This window comes from Chamaea fasciata, unplaced genomic scaffold (assembly GCF_029207755.1).
Source record: "Chamaea fasciata isolate MVZ Bird 193981 ecotype frontalis unplaced genomic scaffold, bChaFas1.0.hap1 SCAF_9, whole genome shotgun sequence".
Taxonomy (NCBI): Eukaryota; Metazoa; Chordata; class Aves; order Passeriformes; family Sylviidae; genus Chamaea; species Chamaea fasciata.
The window spans coordinates 27,620,345-27,634,158 of NW_027094094.1; the positions used below are offsets into that span (position 1 = coordinate 27,620,345).

The 13,814-nt window shown below is 39.4% G+C and overlaps 1 protein-coding gene across 3 annotated transcripts in view; it reads left to right on the forward strand.

The window, feature by feature from the left end:
• GRID1 (glutamate ionotropic receptor delta type subunit 1) overlaps positions 1 to 13,814 on the forward strand; it is a 483,633-nt gene that overhangs the window by 434,918 nt on the left and 34,901 nt on the right. For all 3 annotated transcript variants that reach the window (XM_066191627.1, XM_066191628.1, XM_066191629.1), the window contains 2 exons: positions 1,768 to 2,092; positions 3,366 to 3,504. In XM_066191627.1, the coding sequence (XP_066047724.1) occupies positions 1,768 to 2,092; positions 3,366 to 3,504 (464 nt within the window). The remainder of the gene's footprint in view (positions 1 to 1,767; positions 2,093 to 3,365; positions 3,505 to 13,814) is intronic.

The following is a 13,814-nucleotide window of genomic DNA, read 5'->3' on the forward strand; positions in this document are numbered from 1 at the left end:
GTCTCTTGTTTTATTTGCTCCCAGCTGCTCTCAACATAAATTATGTTGGTGTAAATCTGTGTCTTTACATTGCTATCAGAATAGAGGTCATCTTTGTGTGTGTGAGGGAATAACTGTGGAAAATAGAGGAAAAACAAGGTATTCTCCCTAAAATATTAACTACTGGTATTTTATTTTTTGTCATTTTGTCTTTGAAAATTGTTTGTAGATGGGATATTTTGGTCATTCTGTGACAATGTGTTTAATAAAGACCAATGAGTGATGACAACGAGTTTGACTCCCAAACAGGAAAAGTAGACCCAGTAATAGGGGATCAGAATTTAGACTGGTCTCAAAATTATTCATTCATTTAAAATTGAGAAGACCAAATTTCTTAATTATAGTATTGCAAATCCAGGAGTAAGTTAATTGAACTCCATTTAAGTAAATGGGTAGAGTTTGTCGGTTAGAATCTCCCAGAGAATGAAATGAGCGTATTTTGTTCATGCTCTTGCAACCTGACATGGGACAAGCATTAATCAAGAAGAAAAATCCAAGGAATTAATATTCCATGTTGCTGTTTTTTTGTAGGAAAGGTTACTCTTCTGCAGCGGAGGTTATTACTGAAAGTGAAAGCTTTCTCATTATCTTGTAAATAGATGGTTCAGTATCTGTAAGGAGATGTTTAGGAAGAAATAGAAGCAATTAAAGCAATAGCAAACATGTGTGATTATAAGGATGTTCTTGGTTGGTGCTAGGGAGCATAAAGAGTTTTTAACTTATTTTGCATTGACATAAACTCTTTGAATTTCATGGATTTAAAAATAAGGTAAAAACTCCTGTTAAGTTTCTTTGGAAATTGCTTTCTTTGAAGCAATAAAATATCTATTATGGTATTTTTTAAATGGTATTTCTGCTGCCATTTATTCCACAGACTCCAAAGTGTTTCAAAGCAAACCTCCCTCCTCTAATATTGGTTTTACGTTCTCAATGCAATTAGAGATAGGAAACAGAATATATTCTGGGTTTTTTGAAAAGAACTCTTTTTATTAAGACAGGAAACACTGAAAATCTAATTGAAGCTCTTCAAAAGCTTTGAGAATCTTATTTGTTAACTCCTATCTTACCCTTCATCAAGTGTGCATTCTCTTTAAAGATTATCTACTTGCAACACCTACTTGTTTTATATATTGAAGTCAAAGCAGTTTCAGGAACAAAGTTGCCTTTGCGCATTCTTCCGCTTATGAGCTTTTCCCATCACTTTATTCATTAAAAAAAAAAAAACCAAACCAAAATCTTCTCCCCAGTTGTCCTGTGAAATCTCTTCATGAATATGTAAAGTTGGCAATTCTGCAGGGAGAAAAACAAACATTAGCTCTTCCCACCCTGCTATCAAATACTCAAGCTAAATAAATGGTATTACTTTATTTATTGCTTGCAGTGCACTGGGTTAATATGGTTTGAAGTTTTAGGCCTCCTTTGGAAAACAAGTGAGGAATAAAGGTTAAATAAGCTACTCTTCCTCCAGAGAGGAGTCAGGGTCATGCTTTCTGTTCAAGAGTACCTTGACAGGTTATATTTCATTACTCTTCTTTAGACCAGTGCAATTAACTAATGTTTAAATGGTGAAAGCAGAATTAGAGAATTTATATAAATGCATCTAAATGTTTTAAGTTATAGAAGGAGAGGCAAGTAGTCACTTGGTTCTTAAAAGCTTCTCCTGCAGGTTCATGCTGGCCGGTCTCCTGGCGGCAGGGAGCGATGCAATGCGCTGTGTTTGTCTTGCAGAGAGCAGACCTGGCCATCTCAGCCATCACCATAACGCCCGAGCGGGAGAGCGTGGTGGACTTCAGCAAGCGCTACATGGACTACTCTGTGGGCATCTTAATCAAGAAGCCCGAGGAGAAGATCAACATCTTCTCCCTCTTTGCTCCCTTCGACTTTGCGGTGTGGGCGTGCATCGCGGCGGCCATCCCTATCGTGGGCGTGCTCATCTTCGTGCTGAACCGCATCCAGGCCGTGCGGGCGCAGGGCGCGGCGCAGCCCAGCCCCTCCGTGTCCTCCACCCTGCACAGCGCCATATGGGTGGTCTACGGCGCCTTCGTCCAGCAAGGTACTCACCTCTGCCCTGGGGCAGCGGGACAGGCCTTCCCAGAGTGGGGTAAAGATCCCACAGAAGGCCTTTGTGGGGAAGGTGGGCAAGGTTGGGGCTTTTTGTCTTTTTACGCCTTTTCTGTTGCTCACTAAGTCCAAGAAAAGCTCACTAGCGGCTTTTCCTCTTTGGCAAAATTGTTACAGTAGAAATAAACCACAGAGCTGCTTGGTGCGGAATTACACTGCTTCTCCAGCACTGAAATTAGTACCTTAATTATTTAATGTATAAATGGAAATACAAATGTATATATTTTTGAGCTCATGTGAGAAAGTTTATCTCTTGGTCGTTCGAATGGAGTATGTAACTAGCTTTACACTCTAGGCATGGGACTGATCCTACTGAATTCAGGAGGACTGCTGCCATTAACAAAGTTATTTTTGTAACTAATTGTTTACAAAATCTGCCCACATAGTTTTTGCGCCCTATCTATAACATTAGTTGTATTCTTGGAATGCAGGTTTTATTTAATGCTGACGTATGGGTAAAGTTGTTAACTTTTTTCTACTTTATTTTTCATTGTGATTGCAAGCTTCTAAAGCTTCAGTTGGAAAATCCATCCTATTACTATGAAACTTGTTCCCTCATCTCATTAAGATGGGCTTAAGTGCAGTAAGATATAATCAGCACAAACGTATGCTGAAGTAAGTAGAACCAGCTCTGTGGGTAAGGTTTAGTTTCCAATGATGCTCAAGCATAACTGTGCTTGAAGACTGCTGCAAAGAAATCTTCACATGGTTTGAAATCTTGTCAAGGGTAACAAGTAATGACACTAATGCTTCAGTCTTTGCAGATTTAAGTATAGCAAAGATAGCACACAAACCATTAGGCAGTTCTGTGGGGCTTTTTTCCCAATTCTGAAAGGGTAATTGAAGACAGAATATTACTATTTTCTGAACACTGTAATGATTTAATTCCTGCATATTAGTTGTGCTTCACCATTCAACTTTATTTAGAACATTTTTCATGTTCTATAGATTTGATCCTCAATAATTCTCAAGGGAAATATTTTGAAAGATGATTTTCTAGAACACTGTCTAGGGCAAGAGGTTGACTGGAGAAAATACTTGTGAATTATCAGCCTTAACAGAAGCAATGCTTCTCCCACAGTGAAAGGGCAGACTGGAGGGGAAGCAGAGAGGAGCTCCAACAAAGTTTAATATACCAGGGCACACAGAGGGTGATTGTACATGGAATCTGCTGAGAGACCCTCCATTTCTCTGTTTATTTGTAGGGGGTGAATCCAGCGTCAATTCTGTGGCGATGCGCATTGTAATGGGAAGCTGGTGGCTCTTCACCCTTATTGTGTGTTCTTCCTACACAGCGAATTTAGCAGCATTTCTCACAGTATCAAGGATGGATAATCCCATAAGGTAAGAGCCTCTTCTTAACACAGAGCTGGAAACCTGGATTTCACAGGAAGGTATTATCCATTTAAGCACTCATTCTTGCAAGAAGGAGATAACTCTCCAATAAAATACTCTGCTTATTTGCAGTGGCTGTTTTTCTCTCCTCTCCTCCTCTTCACTTTCACTCCAACAGCCCTCAGGCAATTCTGATGGAGAGGATCATGGCACTTTAATTCTGTATTTTTCCAGAAGAGACATCTTTCATGTCCTGTTGATTATTTGGTTTCAATTTGTGTGTGTGTGTAACTTGGGGTTTTTTTTCTGCAAATTTAAAGGCTAAAGGTTTTGATTTTTTTTTTCCCTCACAAAATGTGGACAAAATTTTCACCTTCACGCTGGCATGGAGTACTGGGAGTGCCACAGAAATTTCACACTCAGTGCTGCCAAGGTTAGAGCCTGGTAGCTCATGGTTGATGTGGTGGTGATGGAGTGGAGCAGTAGCAGTGCAACACAGGCTCTTCTTCTAGAGAGTGCTGAGCCAAGGATTTCAGGTGTTAGAGGGTGACACAGTCAAGCTGCTGCTCTCATTTGGGATTTCACTGGGAATACTGGCACTGAATGTTTGTGTTCACTTCCTGAAACAGAAGAATTGTCACTGAGGTGAAGCTGACACTTAAAAAACACTTCCCTTCTCAGTGGTTTCTGCACAGAAGGACATTAGTCCATTCCTTCTAAACATGAGTTCAAAAGAATTTCCTTTTCTTAGCTTGCCAATGTGCACTTGCAGATAATGTAATGTGTTGTGTAGATATATCATCATCATCATCAAACCAGGCCAGAGCAATACCAGGCTTTGGTTTTAAATTCACTTTCTGTTAGTTTGGCCATAATAAATGGGTCTTAACAGTAACAGAAACAAGTACTGCAAGTAATTTCTGGAAATACATGAGAAACCATGTAGAATAAAACTATCTACATGTGATGCTTGGATGTACTGGGAATAAGGTTAAACTGAGTGAATAAATTGCTCTTGAAAAGCAAGGCACAAATAGCTATCCAGAAAGCTTGACTAATCAGGTTCTTAAAATTTTCTCAAGGTTCTATTTCTTTGACTCCTGAAGAAATTTCCTGTTTGATCTAATCAGCACTTTCCAAAACTCAGCAAAGTTCAGAGGAGGACAAAAGTTGGAGTGTAATTACATGAGGAATCTCAAAAAAAAAAAAAAAATTTAAGAGCAGAACTATGGATTTTTAGAGAAGGCCTTTGAGTCTGAGCTGTTACAACATTTACAAGGGGTTTTAAATCCCCTTCTTAAAATTAAAGGACATTGCTAAGAATCTTGAGGAGGAGAGAAGTTATTTGGGTGAAGGAACTGCTCAGGATTTTTTCACAAGTATAGAACTCAGGCACCCTTCTACTGCTAGAGTTGGCACCTGGAGAAGAGTGATGAAATGCCTTTCTATGCCTAATGGTAGCTTCCTCTTCCCAGGTTCCTTTCTTACATCCCCTTATACCAGACGAGGAAGTAGAAGTAAGAAAACATCAGCAGAGTAATTCAGGTGCCAGAATATAAATGCCAAAAGAAATTTAAGTTGCCAGAAGTTTCGCTGCCTATGATCCACCTACTTGGCTGCAAGGGCAGGGACCTCTAGTGGGTGTTGTCAACCACAATGTGGATTGTTTATATTGCCTGAGATGTCAAAAGTGGTCCTGGATGCTGTGGCTTAGGCTCCCAAATCATTCCTGAGGTGCCTTGGAGAGAGGAGGTGGGGTAAAGAAATAGTTTTTCTGGAAACTCTTGTTGAACATTCATCCATCTCTGAGCTGTGATTTTCATGTCCCCACACTTTAGGTGAAACAGCTTATAAAATGTTTTGTCAGATTTAGAACAAGGTTGTTTGTTTTTTTTTCTGAGGAAGTAAATTACTGCCTTTCATGTATTAATGGTGGCCTTGTGCCTCGGCTCCCCGTTCTAACTGGCTTCACATCCTATGACACGCAGTGGCTGTTTTTGCCTTACTCTGCCACTCAGCTTGCCTGCATTCTGTCTTTCATGAACCCAGAAAGGAATACTTATGTGAAATCTATTTTTCCCACCCAAAGAGCCACAATGAGCTAGAGCTGAATATTTGCTCACCAGCTGAGAATTACCAAATCCATCTGTGTACACTTCCATTGTTAAGAGAAAACAACCCCCATCCTTTCAGTAAATGTCTGCTGTTATCTCTCCCTCCATAGAGGAGTCCTCTGGTGTTCAGTGCTGTTGCCTCCAAATTGCCAGCAGGAGAGAAATACGTATTATGGTGCTGCAGTAGCTGCAGCATAGTTAAGATTTTCATTACAAGACTGATTTTCTTCCCAAGCCCTCTCCAAAATGCCTAATAGAAGCTGTTTCAGTATCAAATTTGGCATGTATGGTCTGTGACTACTGAAATAAAAGTATGTTTGATTGAATAACTAGGTGTCAATCAACCCAGTGATCACTGCCTCCACAATTTCACTGCAAAACAAGTGTGTCATAGAAATCATAAACAGTATTTATTAGAAGGGGCTTGGTGAGACATTCACTGAAGTGAAGTTGAACTCTTGGAAGGCAGATTTTTAGAATTTTCGTGTCAGATGAAAGCCTGCTGATACGGGAATACTTTTTTTTTGGTTTTTAAATCTGTCATTGGCCAGTCTCACAAGGCTATTCCACCCTGCTGGGAGTTTCAGAGGCTTCCTGTGGCTCATAGAGAGGTGAAATACCCAGAGTAGGAGGAATAGCAGAAAGCAGCTTTGATCTGCCACCTATATTTGTTTCCTGACAGATACTTTGGAAATCCTGAACAGGATTTTTTTTCCAGGTGCCTAGATCCCAAGTAAGCAGTGTGCTTAACTTGGAAAGAAAAGGTATTCTTCTCCTTGGATTTTCCCAAAACATCAAGGGCTTTATCTCAAGTGTGCTAACAAGAAGCACCTGGCTTTCTGGTCTGGAATGGCAGCATGTACTTCCTTGCCCCTCAGGTGTCCTTGCGTGCCCGTCATTCACCCTGGTGTCATGTGGTGATGGGATGGGTCCAAACGTGGAGTTTGAGACCCACACGAAAACCTCTATCCCCTCAGGAGGTCAAAGCTGACAGGAAATACGCTGTACTTTCTTGGCTGCCCTCAGTTTTGCAGTTGGCAATGGTCGGTGCCTCTGCTCCCCATGCATCTTTTAATGCTCCTTCTTAATCCCTTTGTCCAAATTGCCTCCTGCACTTCTCATCTTCTCTGTGCCCCCCCCAGCCAGGGAACAGAGGTGATGCTGTGGTTATCTCAGGATTTCTGCATTTGTGGAGTTCCACAGGCAGGGATCCACCAAGCAGATTTCCTGGCCCCTTATGGGCAGAGGAGAGAGAGGTTATCCTGTTCAGTATGAAAACAGGAAAGGCAACTACTGGTGGCATCTGCTTTGGAGCTCAGGTTAGGAAGCTGATGATGCATACTCTAACTTTGTAAATGATTCAAAAATTCTCAGTTTTTGTTTTTAATAAGAAATCTGGGTAATGTTTAGAGCCTGTACTAACCCGTGACCAACTTGTTTAAACCCAAATGAGTTGCATTTACTCTTCTAATATTTGCCTTCAGTACTGCGTACAGCTGAGGAGTCTTCTAATGGGTCAGTCTGCCAAGTAAGGCAGAATTATTACATGTGAGCTTGTTCTTTCTTTTGTCTTACTACATTTTCAATCAGCCCTTGGATCTGCTGTCTGACCTTCCATTTGTAATTATGAGTTTAATTAGCGGTGACTTACATTCCAGCTTCATTTCTTGTTAACAAGCAGACTACATGCAGTTCAATAGCTGCACAGATATTCTGAAACTCAGGTTTAGGAGAGCTTGTCTGACAAGAGGTTAAGAATCATGCCAGAAAAATAGGACAAAAAAAGGTATTCTGTTTGCAAATTCAAAAGAGTTTAAATTTAAGATTTTATCAAATTGATCCTTAACATTTGAATGTGCTATGGATGCCTTGAGAGGCATCTGTGTTATATGCATTCATGGACTGCATACAAATGCATAATATATCTGTTTAAAGATCAAGCTGTTGTTTCATGATTTTCCTTATTTGTATTTTAATCCCCCAATTTCTTGTGTTATGGTGACAGCTGAAGATTTAGAGCAGCTTAGTTGGGGTGATAGGCCGACACTTGGAAGACTTGGGTGCAAATTCTTTTTCTACCACAAGCTTTGTTTGATCTCGGCAAGCTTGGCCTCCTCTCTGTCTTGGTTCTCCTTCTGTATAACGCAGTAATATTATTTTTTATATGGCGTATTGTCAGTTTAGCTGTTTTAAAGATGATGGCCATAAATGACCATGTTATAGTAGCACTGCAGGTGTCAAGAAACGATAGATTTTCTGGTTGCACACAAAACAGAGGTAATCTCAACATATTTTAAAATAAAATGAGAAAAGTACTTGGAAGATCCCGGCCAGGGGGAAATGAACAAACAATTCATCTGCTGTAGTTAAGTGGATTTGATTGGGTTGGTGGCAAGAACCTCACCAGGATCCCTCTGTATTCACATCAATTTTGTCTTGAAATTCCTCATGTTTGAAAACAGCCTTTCTCTTGTTAATATCAGATGTGTCTTCTTAAATATTTCATTGGATTTTCTTTTGTTATCTTTAATTTGTACTATGTTTTGCAGTGTCTGTGCAGCACCTCAGGCATGTTGGCAGGAGGCATGTATGAATGAGCATTATAAAAAATAATTATTGTGATTATTATTAAAGGCCTGTGAGCAAAAGCTTCAATCATTAAATAACTAGATTAAGTCCCTCCAGAAAAAACAAAGACTAAAAATGAGTGTAAGAAAAATGCAAGTACTCAAGACTTTTTTTCCTTTCCAGAACATTCCCCCTCTGGAGCACAGGGGTGAGATTTCCTGGGAAATGCAGCAGGGAAGCAGTGCTCAGGGGCAGAGCTTGCCAGCATTTGCCTTCAGGCTCTGTTCAGGACAAGGCACTGGGCTGCTGCCAGTGCTCCAACTCCCATTGTTTGTCTTTTCATTTCACTCCTATTGATGGTGCTGCCCAGTGGGTGCTGCCGGGAAAGCCATCGAGTCTGGAGCCTTTTGAAAAGCTTTCTGAATGTTGGCATATGCTGTTTGAGCACGGTTTAAAATGGATCCTAATTACTCCTCTAATTGAACAAGCAGGCAAGCATCTAAGTGCAAATATTTCCCAGGGACATTTTTCTGAGAAAAAGGAGAATGCACGGCTGAAAATCAAGCTTGCATTCCATCTCTCCGGTTGCCATTAAAAGATGTGGTGTAGATTGGAGATCAATGGCAAACCAAGAGATATGTGATTCCACGCCTCTCCAACTTCACTTTTGAGAGACCTATGTCATAGCATCTCTTCATTTGTTCTGGTTACTGTGAAGTTTTGTGACTGAGGCGGGTTGAGGCATTAAAATTCAGATGCGTGCACAGTTTAGAGAAGAAAATGATTTGGATATAACATTAGCAAAATCTACCATCTGTGCAGGTAATAAAATCTTTATTATTTTTTCCTTTTGCTTTGAAAGGACAGAAATCTAGCAAGAGTAGCAGCCCTCAGGACAGCCCATCAAAACGTACAAGGATTGGTTTAAATCTGATATTTGATAGCAGGCTCTCCTCGGCTCGGACAGAGTCACCTTTTGGGTCAGCTTGTCTCATATTAATGTAGGTTATTCCCCAGCTGTCCACAGAGCAGCTGTATGCTTTCTGCATGCATTAAATCCCCCTGCCCCTGACTTACACCTTCCTTGTTGTAGGATGAGGTTTCTTTTTTATTACATGGATAGCACTGATGACTTATTTTGTCAGGTTATATTTTCTGTTTAACTCCTAAGGGATAAACAATACATAACACAGTAATGGAAGATTTTTGCTCAATAGGATACTTAGATTTCTATTATGTTTTCTCTAAAGAAGCTGATTTAATGTCTTATATGAACTGATAATACCACCTAATATAGCAGGATATTAAAAAAGCAAAATAATTATTACTATAGCAAATCAAACAGAAAGGGCCTTAAAGCTTCAGACATCTCTTAATGGCTCAATCTATCATCTCTAAAGACAAAAACAGGAGAGAGAAGAAAAACGCCATAGAGAATTCTCTTTTGGAAATAATTCTTTGTCTGAACCATTGAAGAGGTTGGCCTGTGGGAGGGTTTTTCCACGTTTTAGTGACATTGTGAAGCAGCTGCCTGCAAACCAAACGTGTATTTTATATAATATATCTGTACTGGTCAGAGTCATTAGTGTAACAGTGGGCCCTATTATAAAAGTCATGCAGGTTCTGTTACAGGGTAATATAGTGAATATTACTTCATAGGTTTCCAAATTGCCAGAAGGTCTCTCTGAGAGCATTCCTGAAGCCAGAACAAGTAAATTGTATTCACAAAACTACCAATAGTTAGTAAACACTTAGTCACAGTAAGTTCATTCCTGCAAAACCATGAGATGAAATTGGAAGTCACTGTTCTCACTTATAAGGAGGAGAAGTTGTACCTTTTTTTTTTTTTTTTAATTATTGTCAATACAGACAGGGCACACATAGGTTTCCAATTCTGCTAATCTCTTGAAATATTTTGGGAACTGCTTCATTTGTTCATGTAAAAAAACCCTCTCTTCTCACCTTGCACAATTACTCACCAAGATTCTGTCATTTTTGTGCCATGATTGTTCAGCATTAGGTTTTCTCACCCACCTAACAGCAAAGGTAATTTTCCCATCTTCTGCTCTGGACACTGGGACTTCAGTCAAGGGATGACACAAATCGCTTTCTGCAGTGACAAATCATGCAAACTTAGTTTATTGGTGTTGTGAGGAAGAGTTATGTTTGCTTCTTTTTATCTCGTGCATTTGCACAATTCCCGCACGTTTATGGCATATATGTTTAGCTAGTCCAATGGCTGCACTAGTCTTGAAAATTTAAAGAGAATGATTTTGGTTTTCTAGGTCCTGAAATAGTACTTGCAGAAGCTCTTGCAGCTTCTTATGACTTCTTTTAATGGTTCCTCATGTTAAGATAGTTTGCATCTGTGTCTTTGATATGGTATCTTTCAGGAATTGCCAGCCCTTCTGTATCCTTTATGCTTTAAAGCAACACCCCAAGAGACTCTCTTCTCTAGTTCTTGATGTTTGTTGAGTCTAGTCTTTTGAAATGTATTATTTTTATGTTGTTAATCTTGTTTGGGTTTTTATTCTGCCTCAGGATATTAAACTCCAACATCTTGCAAACAGTTTTAAACTGGATACTTTTCTCTTTGACATTTCCATTTAAATCTTACCAAAATAGCCACTCCCCTCATAAATGCTTCCATGATAGAAGAGCATTCATTCTCTTGTCACCAGACACTCTTAACACCTTAACTGATATAGAGGATGATATTTCATCTGCTGAAAAAACAGTTGTTCCAATACATTCTAAAATATTTATCAACCCTCTTGCTGTGAGGTGGAAATCTGTAAACTTGCCATTTAAAGAAAGGCTTTAAATATTGAATATCTTTATAAAGAGATTTAGAAACTATTCCTGATACTGTAAAAACAAACCCAAAACAAACAAACCTGCAAACCAAACCAAAAAGAAACCCAGCAAAACATTTTCAATCAATGCAGATTATGGGTGTTTAGGGGAGAAAGGAACTTATTTTCCTTGGGAACTAAGATACTACTGTTTACTACCATGAGTGCTATCCTCTCGGTTCTTACATTGCAAAATATTTTCTGGAGAGAAAGAAAGCTTTTCTGGAATAGTGCTGTGGTGCTAAGAGAGGGGTTGCACGTGTTCTTTCCCTTTCTTAGGCTCATCTGCCTTGCTGAGAAATATTCTCTTCTGCACGTGTGCCCCAAGATAACATAACACAACACAACACACAACACATATCATAACATATAACATAGCATAACATATAACCATAACATACCATAACCATAACGTGTTTCCAGACTCATCTGGAGATGAGGGAGAGAACAGGATTGCCTCAGAAAAGCTGTTTTGATGCAGCTGACAAAGTTTGTTGCATTACAAGCAATGTAATCACAGGCATTGAAGTTGTTTGCCTTCTAAACCATTAAAACCAGCCTGAGAGAATGTGCCACTGATTTAATTTAATTGATTTATGAATAGTCATGTCTATTTAGAAAAGAATAGAAAACCATCAGTCAGAATGGGGTGGATGTTAAATACTGTGTTTCTTACATATGGCAATAATGCAATTTCCAAGCTCATATTTCAAGGTATATAATTAGGCTGCCCAATAAACTAATTAATCTCAATGTAGTGAGCAGCCAGTTTTTTCTGATGTGCTTTTCTGGTGCTTTCTAGTATGAGCTTTAGTATTGAGAGAGACTTGTGTTCAGGGTGAGGAGAAAGAGAGAACAAAGGGTGAAGTCTCTCTTCCTGGTTACCTTCCTGTACATCAGGTTGAGATGGGAAGTGCACCATACACTGTGTGCTCAGTCTGGGTCCTCTGAGAAACAGCCATGTGGGTCTCCAGACTTGAAAATATGCATATGTAATGCATGCACTTTAGACATCAATAATAACTGACGAATGCTATATGTGCTTTCAGTATTAATGAAGAGCCCTATATTTTGATTTCCCAGGAGTATGCAGCACATGCTCTAGCAATCAAGATGCCTCTTCAGAGCCCCTCTGTTTTCTTTTCTTCTCCTTGTGGTGAAGGAAGGGTGTGAAGCTGTTTCTCAGCATCACATTGTAGCTTTGACAGATCTAAATTCATCCCCTCCTCCTGACGTGCAGGTCTCCTGATAAATCCAAACTTAATAAGGAGTTGTGTAGGACCTTACTCCACACTGGGATTTCATGGACTTTAATGATATCCTAACAGTCATTGTATAAAGCACCACTAACCCCGAGTAAAGGCTTTATAAGGCAGCACCAAGAAGCCAAGCTTATCTGTTGCCCGCTCTATTTAATTAAAATCTTCTCTTTGTCATCCGAGCGCGACACAAAACGGCAGCGTTATCAGCACTCAGAACAGCGGTGGAAAAGGAAGCGAGCAATTTCTTCCCTCTCGATCTTAATCATTAATCTTCATTAGGATTTTTTAGCTTCTGAGTGTGAGCGGTAGAAGACATCAGTGTGGCAAACAATTTCAAGTGCATCTGCATGTGTAATAGGTAGTTTGTTATTTTCATTATAGGTAAAAGCATGTGTCAGTTGCCAGATGTGTTTGATTCAGACAATATGATTTTCATGCCAACTTTATGATATGTTTGATTTAGGTGAAGTGACTAAAACCTGCTGTTGGGACCGAGGTGCTGTTAAACACCAGCTGCAGTTTTTATTTTAATTAATAATTTAAGGAGTAGAATATCTTGTGTTAATTAACATGTTAACCCTTTGAGCTACTCAGAGAAAGGCCACAATGGCAAAGTGGTTTAAAGGTAAAGCAAGAAAATACTCAAAGGAAGTCCAGGCAGGAGTGTTTTCTTCCTCCAAACATGCTCCTGAGATGTTTTCACCTTTTCTCTGCATTTTAATTTCCTTCTCACTGTTGAATGGAATATGGAGTATGGATAAAGGATCCAGGATAACCCAGATTTTTTAACAGGACTAACTATTCTGGTTTTGCTTGATGAACACCAACTGCTCATAGCTGCTCTGAATCCCTTCCCAGACTTTTAGCTGAATCTGCCAGCATTGTACAGATGTGCTGTTGGGCCAAATCTTTCCTTGATCTGTTCTGAAAATCTGCCCAGTCATGTAGCAGTTTAAATGGGGATCTAAGCATACAAATTAAATCTCCAGACTTTGAAAATCTGGGCCTGCACCTTAAAAGAGACTCTAATACGTTAGATGCTCTGAGTCAGTCTGATATTTTTCATTGTTAAATTGCAAACATGCTGGGCAAACTGGGTAATATCTCAAGGTTATTAAGTTTTTAAAAATATGGAAAAATGGGGTGGTGAAGAGGGGTTCTGTAAACAGCCCTTGTAAATATAAAGGAAAGACTGCTCTCTGACTTCAGTCCCTTATTTAGGCATCAGATGAATTCACATGCAATCACAAATTCTCAGCCATGAGAGAAACTTCATCCAGGGATCACTAATTATGGGGCCTCAGTGGATCCAGCACTGAGATACAAATGCTCAGAAACTAGTTTCCATTGCTATCAGCATTAATGGAATAGTTTATTACACTATTGTTTGGTTTTGAAAACATTCCAAGCAAAACAGTCATAACTTCTACAGTAAGGACCATCACGGTTTCTTTACAGTGTGCTAGCATTTCAGAAAACATGGAACATCCAGCAAGAAAAATAAATTACAAATAAGTAAA